At 42.8% G+C, this 23,076-nt stretch overlaps 3 protein-coding genes across 3 annotated transcripts; 1 reads left to right on the top strand and 2 right to left on the bottom strand.

The window, feature by feature from the left end:
* Window positions 1–1,065: 1,065 nt before the first annotated feature.
* plvapb (plasmalemma vesicle associated protein b) lies at window positions 1,066–10,004 on the bottom strand. The gene is made up of 9 exons (XM_084548556.1): window positions 7,746–10,004; window positions 7,311–7,478; window positions 7,029–7,119; window positions 6,372–6,573; window positions 6,063–6,282; window positions 4,027–4,176; window positions 3,763–3,882; window positions 3,298–3,378; window positions 1,066–2,134 (listed from the first exon to the last, which is right to left on the bottom strand). Exons 1-9 carry the CDS (start codon window positions 7,947–7,949, stop codon window positions 2,126–2,128), a joined length of 1,245 nt encoding a protein of 414 aa, XP_084404682.1. The 5' UTR covers window positions 7,950–10,004; the 3' UTR covers window positions 1,066–2,125.
* Window positions 10,005–10,090: 86 nt separating this feature from the next.
* On the bottom strand, window positions 10,091–13,587 carry babam1 (BRISC and BRCA1 A complex member 1). The gene is made up of 9 exons (XM_084548557.1): window positions 13,441–13,587; window positions 12,489–12,940; window positions 12,333–12,391; window positions 12,124–12,244; window positions 11,878–11,956; window positions 11,746–11,770; window positions 11,502–11,631; window positions 11,271–11,357; window positions 10,091–11,079 (listed from the first exon to the last, which is right to left on the bottom strand). The coding sequence occupies exons 2-9, from the start codon at window positions 12,924–12,926 to the stop codon at window positions 10,879–10,881; spliced, it is 1,140 nt and encodes a 379-aa protein (XP_084404683.1). The 5' UTR covers window positions 12,927–12,940; window positions 13,441–13,587; the 3' UTR covers window positions 10,091–10,878.
* Window positions 13,588–14,397: 810 nt separating this feature from the next.
* On the top strand, window positions 14,398–22,318 carry ushbp1 (Usher syndrome 1C binding protein 1; the record flags this gene model as incomplete). The annotated part of the gene is made up of 14 exons (XM_084548990.1): window positions 14,398–14,403; window positions 15,186–15,451; window positions 15,557–15,718; window positions 15,877–16,087; window positions 16,313–16,501; window positions 16,605–16,837; window positions 17,371–17,511; window positions 17,699–17,787; window positions 17,925–18,060; window positions 18,190–18,424; window positions 18,894–19,052; window positions 20,335–20,432; window positions 20,977–21,099; window positions 21,214–22,318. 14 exons carry the CDS (start codon window positions 14,398–14,400, stop codon window positions 21,380–21,382), a joined length of 2,217 nt encoding a protein of 738 aa, XP_084405116.1. The 3' UTR covers window positions 21,383–22,318.
* Between the last annotated feature and the right edge of the window lie 758 nt (window positions 22,319–23,076).

A 23,076-nucleotide genomic window follows, 5' to 3' on the forward strand; every position in this document is an offset into this window, starting at 1 on the left:
AATGAACAGAAGAACCTAAGACTCAGATTAACGCTCATTACTCATCCCGTGAATCACCCAACTTCAGTTTCACATTTATACTCACAGCTGACTAATGACTGTTCAGTTTCCTGTGGTTTTCCTGTGGTCCAGGACAGACAGTCCCAGCCTGTACCTTAACGAGGACTCCATGTGGGTCCAGGACTACACATGGGATCCAAAACACTTGATATTAAACAGGAATTCCTGAGGATAGGCTGACTCACCTGTAACACTGTGAGTCAGTGTGTGAATACAGCGAGTCTGGGAGGTTATCGTCACGTTTTCACAAGGGTCATTTAGGGACCAACCAAAGTTCTGCTCTTCAGACACTATATTATATATTATATAATATATTATTATATTGAGCTTAAACAAATAGCTTTTGACTGTCCTCCACGGCATCTTAAAATATTGATATGTCTCATGTATTTCACTTCTTACACTCGAACAATAATTTAAGTTAAAACACAATTGAATTAAGAGTCAAATCGAAGTAAGTTCCACTTCCAATACCAGAGTTATTTTTTTTAAGAAATGAAATACAGAGAAATATACACCGATCAGCCACAACATTATGACCACTGACAGGAGAAGTGAATAACATCGAGCATCGTGTGACAATTCAGTGTTCTGTTGTGAAACTTTTAGACCTGGCATTCATTCATGTGGATGTTACTTAGACATGTAGCACCCACCTAGACTAGACCAGGCACCCCCACCCCATAGCAATGACACTCCTTGATGGCAGCAGCCATCCCCAGCAGGATGCAGCCTGACACAGACACACACACAAAAACGCTTTAGGAACAACTCAAAAAAAAAACATGAAGAACAGCACAAGGTGTTGACCTGGCCTCCAAATGCACTAGATCGCAAACTGATCAAGTATCTGTTGGATGATCCACAGAGGCCCCTCCCCTCAAAGGCCCCCCCACTAACAACATCCTGTTCCCAGACACCACAGGACACCCTCAGAAGGCCCATGTCCATTCTCTGATGAGTTACAACTGTTTTGGAGGCTCAAGGGATACCTAGACAATATTAGGAAGGTGGTCATAATGTTGTGGCTGATCAGTTTACTACATCTTATAGGAAAAACAGAATCAAAGTAGATGAATATTGGTGTATATGTAAATGAAGAAACAGGGAACATTGATCAAAATGATTTAACAGATAAATTCACCACAAAGTATAATACTGTAATAACTCACCACAGTGACTGAATATTTTTTAAGTGACCTTGTGTCGCTTTATTAAATATATTTAGATAAACAGTTTTTGTGACACTGGAATATTTCACACAATAAAGAACAAACATCTGGAATGTGACCAGTTAAATCCCCGCCGTGCAGATAAAATGCCACCAAACTGGATCCATAATAATCGTAAAAAAGAAACATACCAGCTGTTTCCATCCACAGAGCTGTGTGTGTGTGCTCATCGCCTTGTGCTTATGAAAGGAAAAGGGAAGCAGTAAAAGCTTTAGAACATCGTGTAATAGCGGCTGTGCTTGTAAAATGCACCATAAAAAATGGCAATTAATAGAGTCTGTGTGTATTTTTAGTTGAGATCCTTCTCAGTAATGTCTAATACTTGACATTCAGAGTTTAAGGTTCCTGCAGATGTCATGACGTGTTTGCGGCCAGATGGAGGTCTGTCACAGATGAAAACAAATATGTGGATCGCAAGAAACTTCTTTAACCGCAACAAACAGATTGAGGACAATACTGTTAACATGTGAGTCGGTGTTTGATTCGTTTAATTTTAATTTCATGGTAAATAAAAGGTTTTCCAGTAAGTGACACATGAAATATTTACATCACAAATTTGTACATTAATTCAGTATAAATATACTGAGACTTTTCACAGCAAGCGTTCATACACATATAGTCAAAACACAACCGAATCCTCGGTTACAAGCGGAGCTAGACAAAAGCACATTTATGTCAGTGATGTGGAAGCAAAGTATTTACAGGGTTTGTTGAAGTATATACAAAGAATTTACGAAAAAATCTTGGTCACAGTGTCAGCTGGAGTCGGCCGTCTCCTCTCAAAGGCTTAGCGCGCAAAGCTAATGCACAGACGCATGGATGGACGGTTTGTTTCATGTCCCCTGGAAGACAAAGCATTAACAATTATAATTACACATCGGTGCATATTTCTACAAACATTTGATGGATTTTTGGAAACTGGGATAACTTTTGCGATCCCTTCAAACTAATTCTGCAGCATCGTAAGGTCCAAAGTTTTTTTTTTATTTATTTTTGTGCAATAATATGCCTCACAGCAAGAAGGTTCTGAGTTCTAATTCATGGTCTGACTGGGGCCTTTCTGTGTGGAGTTTGCATGTTCTCCCTGTGTCTGCGTGGGTTCTCTCCACCTTCCTCCCACCGTCCAAAGACATGCTGGTTAGGTTCATTGGTGATTCTAAATTGGCCATAGGTGTGAGTGTGAATGGTTGTCTGTCTCTCTGTGTTAGCACTGAGATACACTGGAGACCTGTCCAGGTCCAGTGTACACCACCTCTCGCCCAATGACAGCTGGGATAGGCTCCAGCCCCCCCAGAGGACAAGCAGTTACAGAAAATGAATGAATGCATCAATCGACCTATGTGTTGTGTTTTTTTGTGTTTTCCCAATCTGAATCTAATAAGTAGAGTATGTCTGTGAAGGTTCTCAGTCATCCAGGGTACGTACCCAGTCGTTAATGGAAATTAGCTGCACCAGTTTCTGGTTATTAGCATAACAAGCAAGTATATCCAACAAAGGTTCAAAAAAGGCAACTAGACTTGTAGAGTTTTTTGAGAAGACGTTTCTGAAACTGGACTTGTAGAGTTTTTTGAGAAGACGTTTCTGAAACATCTTCTCAAAAAACTCTACAAGTCCAGTTGCCTTTTTTGACCCTTTGTTGGATATACCATGACCTGGATGACTGAGAACCTTCACAGACATAACAAGCAAGTTTTTCAGGAGGAGTTCCTATTTAAACCTCAGACTTCCCACCAGTCCCCTAGAACTGAAGAAGCTACTTGGATGAGTGGTGAAATGTCTTCTCAAAAAACTCTACAAGTCCAGTTGCCTTTTTTGAACCTTTGTTGGATATAATAAGTAGAGTAAGTTAGCATGCTGATGTTAGCTTTTAATTAAGTAAAGCCTCTCGGAGACATCAGCATAAACCGGGGCTAATCACGCATGAACCATCAAAGAAAGTTTTCTCTTGCTCTCTACAGACTACGTTCAGACTCGCTATAACTAAACGCTCTAAGAGAAAGTTTACCGTTGGAGTTTTGCTGATGACAGGTACTCCGACGGAAGACGAGCTAGGTGGCGTCTGTCTGCTGTCCAGCTGTGGTCCTCTCTGTAGGGTAGAACAGATTCATTTCACATCAGACTCATAACACACTGAGCAGTACACTGCACGTACACCTACGCTGTATATCTGTGGACTTTGGAATGTGGGGGTGATTTGCGAACTAATGACGCCTCACATGTTGTTTCATTTGTTATCTGCCTCCTTCCATCCTTCCTGCTACTGCAGCCCCCAAATTCCTGCCAAATGCCCACACTCCACCCTGCCTCAGCAAGATGACCAGGTCTGATTTAAAAGCACGGAGGAGGATGGATCTCTTATTTTTGGACGGCCATGACAGGAATTTAGTTTTGGCCTTTTTTTACAGACACTTCATTTCCCTCATTCACTTTCACATGTGTGCACATAATGTGTCTTCTGTGTTTAGTTCACCTTAACGCTGGGCACCGTTCGCTGGAGGTTCTGAATCTCTTTGTTTTTCAGGGCGAGACTATCATCCAGGAGTTTCTTCTCTTCTCTCAGTCGGTTCTGCTCAAGAAGTAATCTCTCCACCTATAAAAAAATTAAATAAAAAAACAAAAGTTAATGTTTTCCACCTTTGTCTTTTCCATGCTGCTGTGTGAGCTCGTTTCATGGAGTTCCCCATCAGTTTCCACTTTCCACCCACGCACAAGCATCCACACAAATCATATCTACCTGGTCGTCGTGAGTCTTTTGCTTGTCCTCTAACTTTTTGGCAGCCGCGGCGGCCGCCTCACGGCTCTTGCGTTCACACTCCTGCAGGTCGGAGGACGTATGGCTGTTTAGCACCTCCAGCCGACTGGACAGGGATTGGATCTCGGCCACCTGGAAGACAAAATATTTCCATGAACTTCTGTAAACGTTGTGTCGCGGGTTTCCTTCTACATGAAGTATTTGTCTTCTCAGATAAAGGCTTGTGGTTGGAGAACCAGGTTAATTTTAACTGCACCTAATGTGTTTCCAGATGGTGCCCTTACATAACTGTACCTGCCTTCTGTTTACCCCGTGTCTATTTCTATCTGAATGATGACAATGTGAGTGTTTGTCAGCGTTCATTTTCCTCTGCGTCACCCCAGGGAACATGCTGTGCCGCTGATGGACGACTGGAATCTGCCAAACCTGCTCCGGTGGGTTTATTCTGGACTTAGCAACGTAGTTTTCCGTATCTCATAACAATTCAAGACAAAGATTGCGAGCCGCTTCACTTCAGTATTCATGACGTTTCACTGTCAAGTCTTTTTGAGGGTTTAATTGAACTGAAGGATAAAAGGCTCCCTGCGCGGAATCAGTCGTGGAGGGCTTGTGGTACTAATGAGAGCTGATAATGTTTTACTGGATATGAGTCAGGAACGTGGCCAGATATAAAATAAACGGTCATTTTTCTTTAAATAATTAATTGGGTGACTTAAAACACTAAATTACATTAAAATGCAGAGCAAGGTTGCAAAAGCAAGGTTACTGCAAATATTTAGACTCATTAGAGCCCACTATGCTGCTAATAGATTTATGCATCATGTTTCTTTTGACATGTGCTCCTCCATCCATACCTTATCATTGATCCTTCCTATGTATATAGTGTATATTTCTAGTTCTATTTCTTGCTTCTTTTTTTATTATATCTTATCTATCTTCACCCATTTCTCTTTTTACTAGTGGTTTTCAAGAGTGTTTTTTTATGTGCAACCGAGCTACTGGGACCAAGAAATTTCCCTTGTGGATCAGTAAAGTCTATCCAATTTGAATTTGATGAATTTAAAATTGTTCAAATCAGATTTTGGATAAGAACCCGTCAAGATTTCCTCATATCCTTGAGAATCTAAATATTTTGAGCTTCGATCAGTTCACGATAATATTCAATTCCTTAATAACCAGGATGCTTATTGACCTGATGATTCCTCTGAGCCAGAACTGTGCTTTTTACATATTCTGTTGAATGTGTGTGTTTGTGCTGAATTCCTTTGCACCTGTCAACGTTTACACCTCTATTTAAGGGAATTGCAAAGTAGATTGTGTTGCATGTAAGTATAAAAAAACAAAAAAGTGACATAAAACAACAGGAAATGCCTTACTTCTACTTTTTCTGATTAATTTCTTTTTGCAAATGTTGCAATTGGATTTGTGCCTGCAGGAAAATAACAGACGGCCCAAAGTGAAGATAAGAACCAGCGCCAAAACAAGCCGTCGCTTTTGACCTCTCGGGGAGCAAGTTACATCAAAATGAAATATTGCCTTAAAGGAGTAAAAACACATACTCGCTGACGTGTGTTTTTCGTCGCCCTGCACCGAGCTGCTGTATCAGCAGAGACACAGACTTCACCTCTGCTTTGACCCTGAGTTTGCCTCACAGGACGTCTGTTTCTTTAGCCAGATTTTTCAGGAATGATGCAGTGGATAGACTTCCTCCCTTGAGAAACTGGTTTCCCACTCTGCTTTGGAATATTCCAAAGGTCTTGAAGGAAATTTTTAAATTAGGGTTGTTTAGGCTGGAGTGAAACCTACAACCTCGTGGGAAATAAAGACGTTCATTCAAGTACTTACTTTACTATAAGTTAAACTTCTTCCGCCTCTGGCAGCAACAGCTTTTACCATTTACTATTAATACTTTAAGTACATTTTGCCTATATTGCCATGATTTTAAAAGTTGGGGTTTTAGAGCATATTAAAATGCCACTCAAAGCTCAGAACTGAAAACATTCAGCATGCACACACACCTTGTTGCCCACGTTGTCCAGATACAGCTGGAACTTGTCCTCCACCTCTCTGGACAGGTTCGTGCAGCTGCTCCTTATCTTCTCCATTTGCTCCCGCTGGCTTAGGCAGGTGAGATGAAATGTCAGCTGGTGGGGAAACAGGGTGTTGATCTTGTTCAGGAAGCTCTTGGTCACCTCCGAGATCCCGTTCAAAGAATTTGCAAAGTCCTCTTTGCACTTCCTGATTGGGGAAAATAAACGTCAACGTGTATTTTTAACATTTCCAGTCACAAACACGTGCCTGCAGGCGGGCAGAGAGACGGACGGTACCTGGTGTAGGCGGAGAGCTGCTCATTCAGGATGGCGTTCTCCCGGCGCAGGGTGATGGCGTCCTGGTTGAACGTGTCTCTGTCTTTAAGGGCGTTGTCTCGCTCCCGCCTCACATACTGAATAATCTGGGTGCAGTTTTTGCTGTTGAGATTTATTAAGGCTTCATGCCGAGCATTGAGGCTCCGCAGAGTGTTCAATTCATCTGAAGAAATCAGAGGAAAATAATAATTACAGACGAGGTGCATGATTCGTTACCACTTTCTAAAAGCTCACTCTTGTGAATAATAAATAGATATTTTGGCACGGATGATTTATTAGACATACATAAGAATAACTCTTGGTTTGTAATCCATCTAGCTCCTGGTGATTTAATAATCAAATATCCAATCCTTAATAACCCGCCAGTGTGCATATATAAATCGTAAATTATAAAGGGATATAATCTGTCAGTTAAATATTGAAAGATCAACCTCACAACTCCAAATTTGTTCCTGTTTTTGTTTCATTTATATATAAAGCATGCATTTTCTTTTTTATTTTCTTATCTCGACCACATAGGCATTACACATTTACACATTTTTACAAGTTCACCAAATATTGCATGTTTGACGGGTCAAGTATTTAGAGTGTTAGTCCTTCTAAAAGTGAGGTACATACGGCAACAAGGGTTGATCGGTGGAGAGGCCACGATCGGAGGGGTGGGACGACGGACCACCGTGCTCATTGCACTCTTTGCCTCACAGAAACTCTGCAAATGAGATGATTTACACCATTAATGGTTTATATTTTGTTACCACGGTGATCAGTAGAGAAACTACAACCATCCCGAAGGAAATGATCCCGTTGCATAGTTTAGAAATTGCAGAAACCTTTATTTTAAGCGGGATTTGTTTCAAGCTTTCAAATGAAATGCTGCACGTATTCACCACCTCTACTCACTAATTTCTTTTTTAGCTCCTGCTCCGTGTTGTTGGCGTCGGTCTTCAGCTTTGCCATGTCTTTCTCCAGAGCAGCTTTCTCGGCTGCACTAGCAGCCTGCAGAGCCCCCAGCTCCTTCCTCAGCTGGATGTTGTCGCCACTCAGCTTGTTGAAGCCCAGCTCCAGGTCCTTCACAATCACAATCATTCATCATCACCATATTTTACAGCTCTCAAGATCATCATGTACCAATATACCTAGTCATAAAATATTTCCCTAAACACATGTTGAATCTATGCCTAATAAAATCTCTGAAAGATGATTTTCATTACATTTTTTTGTTTGATTTTCCATTTTCCTGCAGAAGCTTTATCAGACAGACTGTTATTCAAAGCTGAATGTTTTCATTTTAATACACGATAAGTTAAAGCTGTAAGACCAGAATAAATCACTGACCTTGACCCTCTTCTCCTCCGCAGACTTCTCTGGCTGACCATAGATGAGGAAGAGCACCAGGCTGACGATGATGAGAGACTGGATAAGAGAAGAAAAGAAGAAGACGATCCTCATGTAGTAGCCGCAGCTCTTCCCCTTGGATCTGTGCAGGGACACCCTTGAGTCCGGGCCAAGCTTGGCCCGCGAGTAGCTGGAGTTGTACATGACTGGTGGGGGTGAAATGGTTGCAGCTGGTTTGGGAAGATCCACGCAGGAATTACTCGGCTGCAAAAAAATCCACAAGGCTTCCCCCGTCAGATGTGATCTTCTCCGCAGAACAGCGTCCGCTGAGGGATTCAGGTGATCTCTGTCAAGGTGAAACAGGAGAAGTCCAACCTGAGGCGTTTATTTCTCTGTCTTCAGCAGCTGTGCCACACTGTAAGACTTTCAGGAACGTACAGGCAGAGATGGATGTAAACAATGACCCTTAGGAGTGGAAAGGGGCCATGTTTATAAATGGTGCTGGAGGCACACACTTCCAGTCCATCCTGACCAGGACCTCCCCTCTCCTCCCTCAGTGACCTCTGCCACAGTACAGCCTCCGTACGCACCGCTGCCAAAGTTATCGCAATTTTTCCACAGATGGAAGTAAAGGAGATAGCTGTGATGGGAGTTAAAAGTTAAAAGATTCCACCAGACAAGTTTCAAACTCTCCCCACTTCACTGCGATGTCCATTTTCTCAGTATGTGTGCCCTGGCTGGGTGGATTTATCCCTACATAGTGATTATCAACTGTACTGTTAATAATCACTCACTTGTGGGTTTAGTTGCACTGAACTTGAGTTAAGAAGGGATCTGCAACAATACCGTGTTTAAAAATACTACACGAGAAGTATTAAGAAGAAGCAACTAATTACTAAATGCACTTATTCTGCATTAACTTACTAATGAATTAAGACTTTAATGTTGCAGTTGGTCAAGATAAAACTAACTTTACAACAAACTCAACTGGGTTTTGTGTTTTTCTACTGCTGATTGTTCTAGTGAAGTTTTACAGCGATGAAATATATACTTCCAGTTTAAGTTCCTAATCTGTCCACAGTGGATCAAGTAGTCGTGCCTGTGACTCCAAAATTAGAGTAGTAGCCAAATAAATACATCTTTTTTTACTTTAATCATTAATAATGCATAATCATTTTAAATAGTCGTATTCCTAATATAAGTCCTGGACCTTATAAGTAGATATAGTCAGCAGATAAGCAAGTGTACTTCGTTATTTTCCACTGGCACCTACGTGGGATATTAAAACACAGGAAACATTACCTATCAGCACCTCATTTATGTGCAACTACTAGAGACAGAACTCCTGACCATATTCCCCTGATGGTGGGTGAACAATATAAACCATGTGAGGAGCAAAAGCAGAAAATACCAAACAAAAAAATAAATAAATTCCAGCATATCCTGTTCTAAGTAAGCACGGAAAAGAGTCATGGCATTGGAGGAGTGAAAGATGGAAAACAATAGGGACCTGTCATTCTTCAGGGATGAGGGAATAACAAATTCTCCCTGCGGTACAGACCCCCCCTCCCTCCACTCCCACCTTCACCTCCGCTGCTATCTGCGTCGATGACGTGAGGAACAGTCAGGTCTGTTGGGGAAGGGTGTGAAAGGGGAAAGGTCCTCTGAGCCTGGGCTCTTCCTGCTGCCCATTGTCTCCCTGACAACCTCTCCTCACTGGAAGCAGGGCTAATTTATGAACGTTAAGAGTGACAGAAAGTGAGGAGTCGGGACAGAGGCGTTAGATAACTCCTGCACAAAAACAGGAAACCAAACAGTTAAGGGCAGCGATAGAGAACCTCTTAAGATAACAGACGACACATCTTTAGGGTAGCAGGAAAATATACGTCCACCGCTTCAGCAATATTTACGTCAAGGCTGGATAAGGGACGTTATTTACAAAGATGGATGCAACGGCTGCTTCATTGTGCTGTGACAGAGTGATTACAGACACTGGCGGTGATAAATTAAGCAGAAAAGATTGGCAAATTATCATTTAGCAACAATTAAAGCAAAAATGATTAAGTATAATTAGGAAACTCTCTCAAGCATCCTTCAGACCGTGCATTAACATCTGTCCCAAGCAATCCGGAGTCAACCAGTTTACTAAGTACAGGTGTGAAACACATCCAGGACACGTGTGAGATAAGATCTGTGGTCTGGTCCATTTAGACATTAGCTCTCAGACAAAGCCTCCTAAGAAGGACTATGCTGCCACCTCCTGACAAAAATGTCAAAATCACAAATAAAAAAAAATAAATAACCCACATATCCACATATAAACATAAGAAATAGGATTAAACATGCCTATTTTTTTTTTTTAATTATTTTTTTTTTTCAATACCCAAAAAGCTCATCTGTACAATGTGTTTCAAGTGCAGCTAGACTGGCAGTACGAGGGGCCTCTTCTACAATCACGCCGCCACAGAGATCAATCACAGTCAAGGATAGGAAGAAAAAAAATAACCTTAAACCAGCTCACATCTACTGTACAGTTCTACATTCATTAATCCTCTGTGAAGCCTGACGGTAACGTGACACACACGGATTAAAAACCGGTTATAAAATTTAAAAAAAATACATTAAAAACGACAACACGACACAGGCAACAAAGGTGGAAGTTTCCAAATAAGAAGAAAAAGCGCTGTAGGCTAAGTTTAGTAAAGTTTTATGTTTTTGTCTTTTTTATTCTTTCTTTATCCGGTTGTTCTATTAGTGTCCTGTGTCCTGCTCCTGGACACTCGAGACATTGTTGTCATCCTTCCCGAGAGGCCTCCAACAATTTTACTGCTAAAACTGGATCATTTTATTACTTCCCCAGCTGAGAACAATTAATGATTCATTCGCTCCTCTACAGAAACACACAGTTAGTTTTAAGTACTTACTGTAATCGGTTATTTTTGGTTTGTTTTACTAAACTGGTTTTCTCAGATATTCCAGTGGATTATTGTTCTACAGCAGCTAATGGAAAAGAAGAAAAAAAAATAATAATAATGTGAACTTAAGAAAAACCCAGCTCCATTTTGTGATAAACTACAGTGTGTGTATGTGTGGATTTCACAGAGAAGCAGGGCTTTTTAAGTGCGTCCCAGTTTTATACAGTCGCTTCAACGTCCTGAGGGTCGTCGCCCTCCAACAAGCTGTACGATGCGTGACTCTGGAAAGGTCTTTGCAAAGGGTGAGCCAGAAGTTTGGCCATGCAGTTGTGCAGCTCGATGGCGGGTCCGCTCAGCGAGACCTCAAAGCGATAGCACATCCCCTTCGAGTCCAGGTTACAGAAAGACGTGTAGTTGTCCTGGAGAAAAGGTAAATGTCGAATAGTTGGAATGCAAAACTGAAACTCAAGCAATATTTAGAAAAACTAAAATGCCATTCTGAATTAAGGAAAACTACAGAAGTTAGCATGTGAAATAACAGTGCAGTACTGAGCCAAAATAAAACACGCATCATGGAGAATCAGTCTCCATCATCAGCTCCTCTACTCACCCTCCAGCTGGTCTCATCTCCTTGTTCGTCCACCCCGTTGTGCAAATAGACCACATCAAAGAAAAAATAAGGAGACTGCAACATTTTCTGTGGCAGAAGAAGAAGAAACAATTCAATTACTTAGATGTACAGTCAGCGCAAAACTGCTGGAAACACTGTAAAGGAAAAGACACTGAGGGAATTTATATTTTAGTTGCTTTTCTTTTAACCGGAATTTAGAGAAGCACTTACGCTCACAGCTTCAGACGGGTTGAACTGTAGCTGCCCTGCATTTCGGCTGTAAATGAGCACGGTCCGAACCACGTACGGAGGCGGGACGGTCTGAACGTTCTCCATCAACGGCAGCTCGATCTTCTGACGACTAGAAAAGCAGCAGAAACACACCTCAGTCTAAACATTTTCATGTCACTTTAAGACGCTTCAGAAACCACTAAAGAAACCTTTGTAAATATGTTAAAAGTCTTTCTGTACTTACATGACATTGAGGAGGTCTTCCAGGTCTAATGAAGGGAAGTTAAGGCTAAAAGTGAACATCTAGAATTTACCATTTTTCATAAAATAAAATGTAACATCAGTGCTCAATGGTTAATTTTCAGTAAAAGGATACTGAAAGACTCGCACACATTGGTCTCCAGGTCGTACAGGCAGCTGCACAGCTCTCTGGGATCAGAGGTGAAGCCTGATAGCTGGCACACACATATAATATTTGTTTAGTCAAATTAACTGATATAAAAAACACAACGTTATCAAAACAAACACCTAATATCAGGTTCATTACTACCACGTTCCTTGTATGGCTTTAGGAAACAGTGTTTTTTTGAGCGGTTATTAAAAGCCTCCTTCCTGTACTCACCCACAGGGCGTCATCGTTGACGACAACCAGAGCAAACTCGTGCCGTTTGTCAATCTTGTGTTTTGTTCTGACAAACATCTCAATCATCTTCTGGGATATGTTCAGGGCGTTCGTTTTAGATCTAAAGTGAGAATCAATCAAATTGGGCAGCGATGAAAAATATGCAGCATTATCACTGGAGAATGAAAGTTCACTGTGCAGCTTCCTACCCATTAAAAGACTCCAGCTTTGGCAAAGACATCTCTTCAGAAAGATCTAAGCAGATAATCTGTCATGATGAAGACAGCACCATTAATAAAATCCATATAGTCAATGTCAGTCTTTATTTTATTGTGTTGTAAATCTGAACAGCTCAGGGAACCTACCACTTTCTCTGGGCAGTTGACACGAGGAACTTTGAGCTGGTACTCTGCTGGTGGAGGGACGGTGGTTGTGAGTGGGGGTTGCTGCTGCGTGGGCTTCTGCCTCTCTTTAGCCGTCACAGCAGCCGTGGACAGAGGAGCAGCGGCCCCGGCTGCAGCCGCCGCACCTGAAGGAGCAGCAGGCGCTACGACCTGAGCTGCTGCTGCTGCTGAGACTGTCGTGGTGGTGGAGCTCGGTGGGCTGTCGCTGGTCGAGGCCTCCCCCTCACCCTCCACGCGACTCCCCACAGCAGGCTGAGGTATGTTTGGGTTGCTGTTGCCTCCGAGGCTGCCCGTGCTGCTGCGACGGTCCTCAGCGCCTTCAGGGTTGGAGCGAGTCCGAGGTCGAAGCTCCACCAGACGCTCCTCTCCGTCTGCTGGACCAGGTTCTGGCGTCTCCATGGATACACGGGATGCTAAGGGAGTGGAGTTAGTTTGGAAGCTTAATTTCCACGACATTTAAATGTGAATAGGATTAAATAATAACAATAAAAATCCTAAACAAGGTCTTTTTTTTTATACATTTTACAGCTTGTCCTGACAGTATAATGTGCTCAAGGAAGGTGCATAACTCTCAGATTTACGACAGCCCATCTCACAACTATCTGTATTAGTTTACTAATAATATAACAGACATTTTTACAGATACTTTCAGATACATCCCAGTAGACAATGCATATAAGTATATAGTTAAAGCTACAAAATAAAGATAGGAAATGTTCCTCTGAATTCGAACACAAAGCCTGACAGGTGGCAAACAAACACTTTGAGCTGAAAAGGCTGCTGGAGCTAGGTGATGTTTAGTGACAGCGCAGTAGCAACTTTAGCTGTTAGCATTAGTTAGCTTTAACTAAACTCACGTCAAACCAGTCGTGATGTGTAAAAGTGTCACGTTTGAATGAAGGAGAAAACTTACGTGACTAGTAATGACGACGCGCCGAGGATTTCTAAAACGCAAACACTCATTAATAGTTGCAAAAATGTTTTAAAGACGAGCTATCATCTGTTTTGAACAGACAACTTCCTTACCGGAAATGATACAACCCGGAAGTGCGGCGTCGCGCGGCACTATGGGTAATGAAGTTTAAGTTGAAAAAAAACGGTAAACGTCCTCTTCCACTTTTCTAATCTTCGTATTTGTATAATGGTTATCGTAATGGTAATTATAATACGACAGGCAACTATAGTAGGACTAGTAGGAGTAAAATAAAATAAAAAAAGAGTATGTGATACAGAATTTAAAGATTTTTTTTGCAATCAGTGATGCACAGTGAGTTTCTCCAGAATGAAAAATAAAGATAAATTACATTCAGTATTAAATAATAGACATTATCTTGTTCTCGCTCATGATTTTTGTTAAGATCAAACAATTCTGCAGAACTGGCTTCAGTCTTATAAATCTATGAAATAATTAATAATTCCCATAATTCCACTTTTTACAGCAGACAGCCTTAAACACCAGTTTTATTGTAAGTGGTCAGAACTGATTGCCATTTTCATACATTTCTCAAAAAACTGTATAGCATAAAATCTAGAGAGTATGGCCAAAGTTCCCACCACTCGACTCAGCCTGCTCTCAAACAGGCATGGACGCTAGTGGCTGACAAAACAGGAAAGGACACGCAGTGAAGGGGAATGGGTGGGGATGACTTTCTGAGTGTTTTCCACTTACTTTATTCATCACACTAAACACTGTTAGACAGACATGCAAAGGGCAGAGTGTTCCAGCGACTGACTGACTGACTGACTGACTGACTACTGGAAAACATAATTACACAAACTAGCAGGACTGAAGAAAACATCTCCTCGTTCTGTCAAATGGGAAAACACACCGCAAACTGAGACACGGCTGCTGCCAGAAAGCTCAAGAATAATGGAGGTAAGTTACGCTGAAGTGTTTTATTTATTATGTTGAAACTTCGGACCGGCGCAACTCCAGTAAAAGCTGATGTAAAAGAAGTTAGGGATCTTGAAAGCCTGGTGTTGTTTCATAATATCTACAAGAGAAGGGTTACAGTTCGCAGGATAATTGAACTTTCTAATGTAATTCAAATACCAGTGTGTGAATGAGGAGCAGGGTTTCTGACAAGTGACACTTTGTTTGTGGTATTTCTGGGCTTGCACACACACACACACACACACTGAATGAATTTGAGACACTGAACTGCCAAGAATTGTAAATGTGAGCCTTGTTTTGGCAAATTATCTAAGGTATTTATTTGCCTGTTCCAGAAACCATGCTGAGAAAGCCTCTGTGATTCTGACTAAGAATAGTTGGATGTTATATGGACAAGGAATTTAAAGCATGCCGCCAACTCTGTTTTTTTTTTATATATATATATATCAAAAAATGCCATTAAAAGATAAAATCATTTTGAAATATTTCTAGGTTAAGATGACTGTTTATGTCGGTTGACTGACATTTTGTTGTGATTTTCATGTTACATTTGAGGCATTTACTCGACATTCTCCGTGCGAAAACAATAGATGGTATGATCCACAAATATTTGCTAGGCAGGAAGCAGGATGTTTTAGTCTCCTCCTTTTCCGTCGCTTAAAACAATAGCTGCTAAACAGGCAGATGTCTGCTTCTACAACATTTCACAAAGTCGTATTACGAGCCACGCGAAGACAAAAAATGCCGACTCCGTGTCTCTGCAGGATTCCAGGCGGGGCAGATGTGACAGCCTGGACGCGCTGTCAGTCTGTGACAAGGAGGTGATGAACCCAAGTGATCATGTAACCTTTGACCCCGAGGGCTCCGACCCCGCCGTCAACCTCGAGCCGTCGCCCGCAGAACTGGCTCAGTGTGAGGCTGAAGTGGGAACCCTGCTCAGTATCATCGCTGAACTGAACAAGAAGATGGGTTCACTGAAGGCACCGAGGCAAGAGAAGCAGATAACGATGATGACGTGTGGATTAACTGTGTTAAATCTGTGTTAAAACTAATAAAATGTTCTGAATCATACATATTTTACCAATATGTCAGTCAGGTTATAGCTCACCTCAACATAAACACTTTGCTCTTGCAGCGAACCATGTGACAGGAGAGTATCAGGTCCGGCCAGGCCTCTGGTTCCAGACCTCCTGTCTCACCGGCTGGTCAGAAGCAGCCCAGAGAGGAATGCTGCCTTCACTACCACGTCTAAAGCTCCAGTGACTGAAAGAGGTTGGCAAAACTTTGTCTGTGTTCAGTACGAGTTAGTAGTTTAGACACTGTGTTGTATGTAGGTGATGTTCTTTATCCCAGCCTACTGCTTCTGACTAGTGGATAATTAAAACCCGGTGACTTAATCTGAAAGACGTTATCTGTTTTTTATTATTTTAAATGACTTTATCTGGTCTGTTACAGCTTCTCTGTTAACATGCTCTCCTGTGCCTCTTCTTTTCATCCTCTAGGGGGCGGTGGCGTCGTCTGGTCAAAGCTGCAGGAGGTTTTGTCTTCAGTGGAGGACTCCATCAGCTGTAGGAGGACCTGGGCCGTCCCCATCACAGCCTCAGACCAGGACAGGCAGAAAGAGCACCTGAAAGCAGCTCAGGAGAACTGGGTTAAATCCACTCAGGTATGAAGGTAGAATTTAAAAAATGGATAATAACCAACTTGAGACCAAATTTATAGTCGGTATTGTTTGATAAAAATGTCAAAAATGTCCCTAAGAGTTCAAGTATTGCTATACTGCAGTCTGAATTTTAATGGTTGGGTTTAGGAGTAAAAATATGTCATTGTCCAGGCTATCTTTAGACTCCCATCAGTCCCCTCAGGTAATTCTGACTCGCACTGGTCGCAGATACTGGATGAGATGGAGAGAGAGTTTGGGATTTCGTGTCCATTAGGCCTGCCGAAGGAACCGTACCAGGACGACATGCTGGATGCTGAAAAACGGGAGTCAGCTGCTCTGAGAAACGCCTTACAGAGTCACCACGAGGAGCTGCAGAGAGCACAAAGCCACATCAACCAGGTGGAGGAGGAGAAGAAGGTGGGAGATGCTTAAGATAGCATACTCAAGAAATACTAATGTGGCTGAATTAGCATGTTACGACACCAGTGAGACCAATCCCATGCTTTGTTATGTGTTTTAGCTGGCCGGTATGCATAAGGCCTGGAGGTCCGGCAGCCACTCTCCTTCCTACCGGCCTAGTCCAGACTGGGCCTCTCCTCCCTACCCTGGTTCACCTTTACTCCACAGAAGAACAGCCAGAGCTTTGACACCTCTGTCCGTGGGAGTGGACGGCTCCCCACTGGGCTCTGTTCAGTCAGGCAGCCCCTGTCCGAGCCCCATCAACCTGGAGTCTGAGACCGATCGACTGAACAGGTGAGTGTAAGGAGCAGGATCAACCTCAGCTCAAAGCAGAACGTTATGTAGGATTTATGGTTAGTGACCTTACAGTTTTTAATGCCATGGATGAATTGTGGAGTTTTTATAACTTTTTAAAGTTAATTCCACTCTCAGTGATCAGGTAGGGAAGCTGACTAGTGTAGAAAAGCCTTAAAAGATACATAAAATATCTAGATTGCCAGAAACTGAGTGTCTGGTTGGGCAGGCCATGAAGTCAAGCTCAGCTCACAGCTCCATCAACTGATAGTTAATCTATAAGCCAGCCCACATCAGCTGACGGCTCAGCTGAGGCATCCATTGGCAAATCTCATCCCGGGTTCCCTGATTTAAGCTGCTTTGGCTTTGTCGCTCTGCAACCAAGAACAATTAATCAAAAGCAAATTACTGCAAATGCTACAACTAAGGTCTCTTTGACTGAAATGGTTCTGACTGAAATATCTGTCTGAACAAGAAAAAGAAAACAGGAAATTTTGCTATTGCGCTCCAACACTTTAAATTCTTTACCCCAGATGCATCGAGAGGCTGAAGGCCAGAAATGAACGTCTGACTGCAGCTCTGGAGCGAAGGAAGGGAGAGTCGGAGCAGATCAGTATCACACTGAACAGACTGGAGTCTGACTGCTCGGCCCTGCAGACGGCTCTACGATACTGGTACACATTAAACACATCTGACACACCAGTACAGAGGCCTGCCTGCACACATATGAATATCCTGCATCACTGTTACCAAGTTCTTTTTGACATGTGTCGGGGCAGTGAACGTGCACAGGTCAGCTATCCTACGGTATTAATTTGGGTTCTTCTAGCAAGGTCAAATGTTGTCTTTTGTGATTGACAGTGAGGAGTGCGAGGAGGCCTACGGCGAGCTGCTGTCACTTTATGATGCCAAGAAGCAGCAAAGCATTCCTCTGCAGACAGACCCAGCAGGTGTTTGAATACCAAGTTTTAATAGTGCTCACACCTCAGGACACCCAGACACTCACATGTACAATTGGTATGTACTGTATGTCATCTGCACACGCATCATGCACAGTGGGGGTCACGCATTTTTTTCCTCTCATCAGAGCCGGTCGGTGACAGTCAGCAGCCCGACAGTCCGTCGACTCAGCTCAGGAACATGGGAAGCGAGGAGCTGTCCACCTCCTTCTCCACAGCAGGAGACAAAGGGGAGATGGAGACACCGAGTCACACGGGGCAGAGGTGACATTTTAAAGCGCTGTCACGTAATCACACAAAGTAAAGGTTAATGATGACGCCACAAAAATGACGCTGCCTAAATGATTCAAAGGTCACGAGAAACCTTGGTCTGTCCCACCTGTAACCTCACAGGACACCTGAGCCGGTGGACCGGGAGGCAGCTCTCCGACAGCAAATTGAGCGTCTGAAAAGAGAGCGGGCGGCCATTTGCCTCCCTAAGTCGGGTCCAGGGTCGGAGGGCAAACCGAGTCCAGACACTGGTCACCCAGCTGGATCAAGATGGGGACATGTGACTAAAGATAACCTCAAACCTCCTGAGACGAAGAAGGAGAAGGCTGCTGTGTTTCATGAACTCATCTCAGTCAGGGTAGGAGCTTAAACCTTGTATGGTGGCTTTTTGTACCATAGCTTCACTGTCTCAAAGCACATTGTTTGGAGTGTATATACAGTTTGTGTACACACTGATGACACACCTCTGAGGTCAGCGAGACATTATGACCACCTTCCTAATATTGTGTAGGTCTCCCTTGTGCCTCCAAAACAGTTGTGACTCATCAGAGAATGTTGAAAAAATGGTCTGCACACTGTGTATGCTCCAAGTGCAATTTATTTATTTATTTTAAACAGGCAACGTTTCGATCCTATGGGATCTTCATCAGGCAAATGATGAATCAGTTGCTACATGAGATTAAAATCATATATAAATTCTAGTGGTAAAGCCTTGTGGTTGTGATTCTTTTCCTAAGATAGAACCTATTTACCACACTGTTGTTTGTGCCGTGTTTACCTCTAAGTCTTTAGACACGGTGGATAATGGTTTCAGTGTTTTTGTTTAGGAGGAGATGTCAGATCTGCGAGCTCTAATCCGCCTCAAGGAGAAAGAGCTGAGGTGTTTGGAGTGGAGTTTAATGGGCCAGAAGGCTCAGGAAGCAGCAGGAGTTTTCATCCCGGAACACCCCAGAGAAGAGGTGGAGGATCGTAGGCCTGAACAACAGGTAGGAGCCGACTCCTGCAGCGGCAACAATCGCTCTTCTTCTTCTTCTTTTTTTTTTTTTTTTTTTAATTTGCAAATAATACAAAGTCAAGGTGAAACGAGCAAGAGGGAGCAGGATGCTGGTCTACTGCGACAGGCCCGATTCAAATCTGGCTGTCCCTCGTGGGAAATCACACATCTACCAAAGCAGAATCCCTCCAGGCCGAGGAGGATATTTTAGTTCCACAAGGTCTTCGGCTGGGCTCTACTGTCACGGCAGCACAGATTCACACCACATGACGCACCTCTGTCAGTGTCAAATGACAAAGAACTGAACCTCGGGCCTCGCGCGTTAACATTTTTCCTCGTGATTTAAAGCTTCCACGGTTTTCCTCGGCAGTCATCACTCAACTCCTTACGCGCCTCGATTTCTACGGATGTTTTTCGCCAATTTAACCAAAATCTCAAAAAGCTCACATTTGGCCGAATAAACGACTCCACTTACATGAACCCTCGCATCCCGGTCGTGATCAGATTTTGGATCTTAAGGCTTACTTATTAAGATTTTGGAGTTTAAGGCTGAGACGGACACAGGTCTGAAATTTAGATACTGTACCGTGACCGTGATAAGGTCATAAGGTCATGGGCTTCTCAGGTTTTCTTGTAAAGGCCATGCCGGTTATGTGCATTTAAATGTGTAATTTGCTTAAATCTGGAGTGCTAAATGTAAGGGTTACAAGATAGATCTGAGGAGCTGCAAAGTGATTGACAGTTTTAAGGTTCACATAGGCTAACGTTTCTGACTTTTCTGTTGTCTTCGCTGTTTTATCATAAAATATTGCAGACTTTAACCCAGGGAGGTCGTGTCAAACTCATTTTAGCTCTAGGGCCACATACATACAGCCCGATTTATTTTCAAGCAGGGCCAGACCAGTAGCACAATAGCATTATAAGCTATAAATAACAAAAACTTCCAGTGTTTCCCTTTGTTTAAGTGCAAAGAAGAATGAGTACATTGTGAAAAGGTTTACATTTTATCACCTGACGTGCGCAGTTGTGCATTTATGTTTAGTTCTGGGTGTCTGGGTGGTTATTTTGATTGGAAACTGACTAGCTAATGTCTTCTATGTAATTTTCGCACTTTGCAAATTCATACTGCGGACCAGACTAGACCCTCTGGTGGTAAAATAATGCCTGACAACAGGGGGTGACTGGACCCTGGGAACCACAGCTTTATTTATTTAAAAAATTAAATTGGGTGGGCTCTTCTTTTAGTTTAATCCTTATTGAACTTCACGTTTCAGAGGCTCTGTGAGATTGCTGCACGGCTCGGTTGCGACGGGGAAGTCACGGATCCTCGAACCAGACCCATTCTGAAAGAGCTGCAGGCTGTCCTACAGAGGTGAGACATTATCTCTGCGCGCTGTCGTCCAGCGATTGGAGTCTTTTTCTGACTCATAACTGTAAAAATGAGAACCTCATACCTCCTAACATAATGTACTGTTAATACAAGTGCATATTTCATGGCTTGCGTACAGTATGTTTTCATTTTACCCTCTAAAAGGAAAAGTGGAGGTAAATTATCGCCAGGAGCGACAGAAAGGAAGACACTTGAATGTTCAGGTTGAAGGTGCATCAAGCATCTCTTGTCTGGTTCTCTGTTGCTAAGAGACACTTTTGATAGAAATGAAAACTTTGGATGAAAGCAGCTTCTAGTTCTTTGTCCCCTCAAGGTGCTTCAGAGTGCATCCTTTCCTTGTTCTGGCCTTGAGCGGAGAATACTTTTAAACAGAGCTCTGCCGTTGACACAATAGGTCACAGTCGCTCTTAAGACCGAGGACCAGGAATTAAAAAGGATTCTTTATATAAATCCTTAATAATCTCTGTGGGTAAACATCTGCAGTGCTCCAACCTGACAATATACTCATTTGGCTGTTTTATTCCAGGGAGCAAGCCCTGAAGAAGAGGCTGGCCTTGGTCCAGGACTCGCTGAACACCGCTCTCTCAGACAGCGGCTCCCACAGGAGGGACAACGGAGAGCAGATAGCTCGGCTCACGCAAGCCCACAGGTGAACAGCATAAGAAAAACATTCAGGATGCTGGTTTTACGGTTTACATCAGACCTGAAAAAGGACAAATGTGCTCAGCTGGATATTTATTTATTTATTTATTTTTCATTCCAGCAAAGCCTTGAGTTCGTACCGGCAGATTCGCAGGAAGTATCGGGAGCAGGTGTGGAGGCTGGAGCAGAAAGTGGCGGCCATGATGGAGAGTCAGCAGCACAACCAGAGCGGAGCCACAAAGGCTGGCGGGGAGGCCGTGGAGTGGAGGAGGGAGGAGACTGTTTTATAAGACTCTGATTCTTCAACATGAGTGGCTCTTTAAAAAATGTTTGTGAAGGTTCTCAGTCATGCAGGCCGTGGTATATAACAAAAGAGAGAGAAAGAAAGAAAAGGCAATTGAAGACGTAGCTTCTTCAGTTGTGAAGGACTGGTGGAGGAGTTGGTGTTTAAATAGACACATCTAGAGTCTGATAACGACGAGATACTTACCTGTCGTTGAAAGGGACTATACTTTTGACTACTCTTTAAAAAAATCTGCTTTTTTTTCTGTTAGCTACTTCTAAATGCAGTTATTTTTCTGGCCTTGCAAAGAAATATCTATTTGTCTACAAGCTCATTCATCCACAGCAGCAGTCTTGGACTTATAAACGAAGTGCAATTTTTTAATTCTGCCTTTTCAGCCAATAACCTGAATAAGATCCAACTCTCAACTCGTCTAACAGGACTCACACATCACGAGACACATTCCATATATCGGAGAAACAGCTGTCATGCAGTCATGAATTTCTAAGGCGGACTCAAGGACCGAACCCACCGAGGACCTCGGGACTGACCTTCGAGAGCGCACATGTCCATTTTTCCCGTAAAAGCCAACTCCATAAAGTCACTCTTGGCCGGCCGTGCTGCTGTGAGAAACAAAAAGGGGAGGAGGGTGGGGGTTGGAACAATGGCTGGTGTGCTTTCAAAATGTACCGAGAGCTAATTTGTCTTCTTTTGCACCTTTGTAGAGTTCTGTTAAAGGGTCAGTCTGCACAAATTTAAAAGCAAAACATATTTTCTCACTTATCTCAAGTGGTATTTGAACATGCAGATTTGTACTTTCATCCCAAACACATGCTCCTCCTTTAGTAGCACCTAACAGTCTCAGTTGGAGACAGTCGTGCTGGGGCTTAGTGCTACAAACATAGCAGAAAATAGCTGCGAGATTTAAGATAGCTGCAGCAACTTTTAGGAAAAAGAAAACATATCGTGTTTCTTTCTGGGAAATCTAAATGCAGCTACAGAAAACGGTGCTGGGATATGTCATTCAAGTTGACCTAGCGAGGCGGTGATGCAAGGAGGAGACAGGAAAAATCTTGGCTTGTAGCCGCCGAACAAGACATAACAAGAAGCTGTCCTGAAGCCGATCCTCCAGGAAAGGAGCACGTGGCTCGATATTTTACACTTCACTCAGTTAAACTCAGTCACAAGGGCATCCTATGTTTTATTTAATGTATTTTTCTTCCTTTTCTAACATCTTCCTAACTATTCCTCCTCAGATTTTTTGTTTTATTCTCAATTTGACTCATCACTTGAGGACTTTTATCAGATTTCAGGGATTTAAACGACACTTTCACACATTTAGTGGGACACCCCAAGACTGTAAATGGGAAAAAATAAAAAAAGTGTTAAAATTAAAACAAAAATAGTTATTATTTTATAACTATGGACAAAGACAGTGCCAAGCAGAGTGATTGATAAAATATGTTTTCTTCCATAATGAGGGCGTACTGACCCAGATTACTCACCTCCTCGTCACCCGTCCACCCTTTGCTCTTCATCACTACCTCACTCATCAATTTCTCTGCCTCTTCATTATCCTCCCCCCTCCGTATTGTCATCCCTCACTCATCTCAGCCCCCCTCTCCAGCGTCCAGTTGACCCTGTGCCCTGACCTCCCCGAGCCGGTCGGCTGCAGCTGTGGCCGGCGGTCAAGAGGTTAAG

The sequence above is a fragment of the Chelon labrosus genome, assembly GCF_963514085.1.
Source record: "Chelon labrosus genome assembly, chromosome: 7".
Classification (NCBI taxonomy): domain Eukaryota; kingdom Metazoa; phylum Chordata; class Actinopteri; order Mugiliformes; family Mugilidae; genus Chelon; species Chelon labrosus.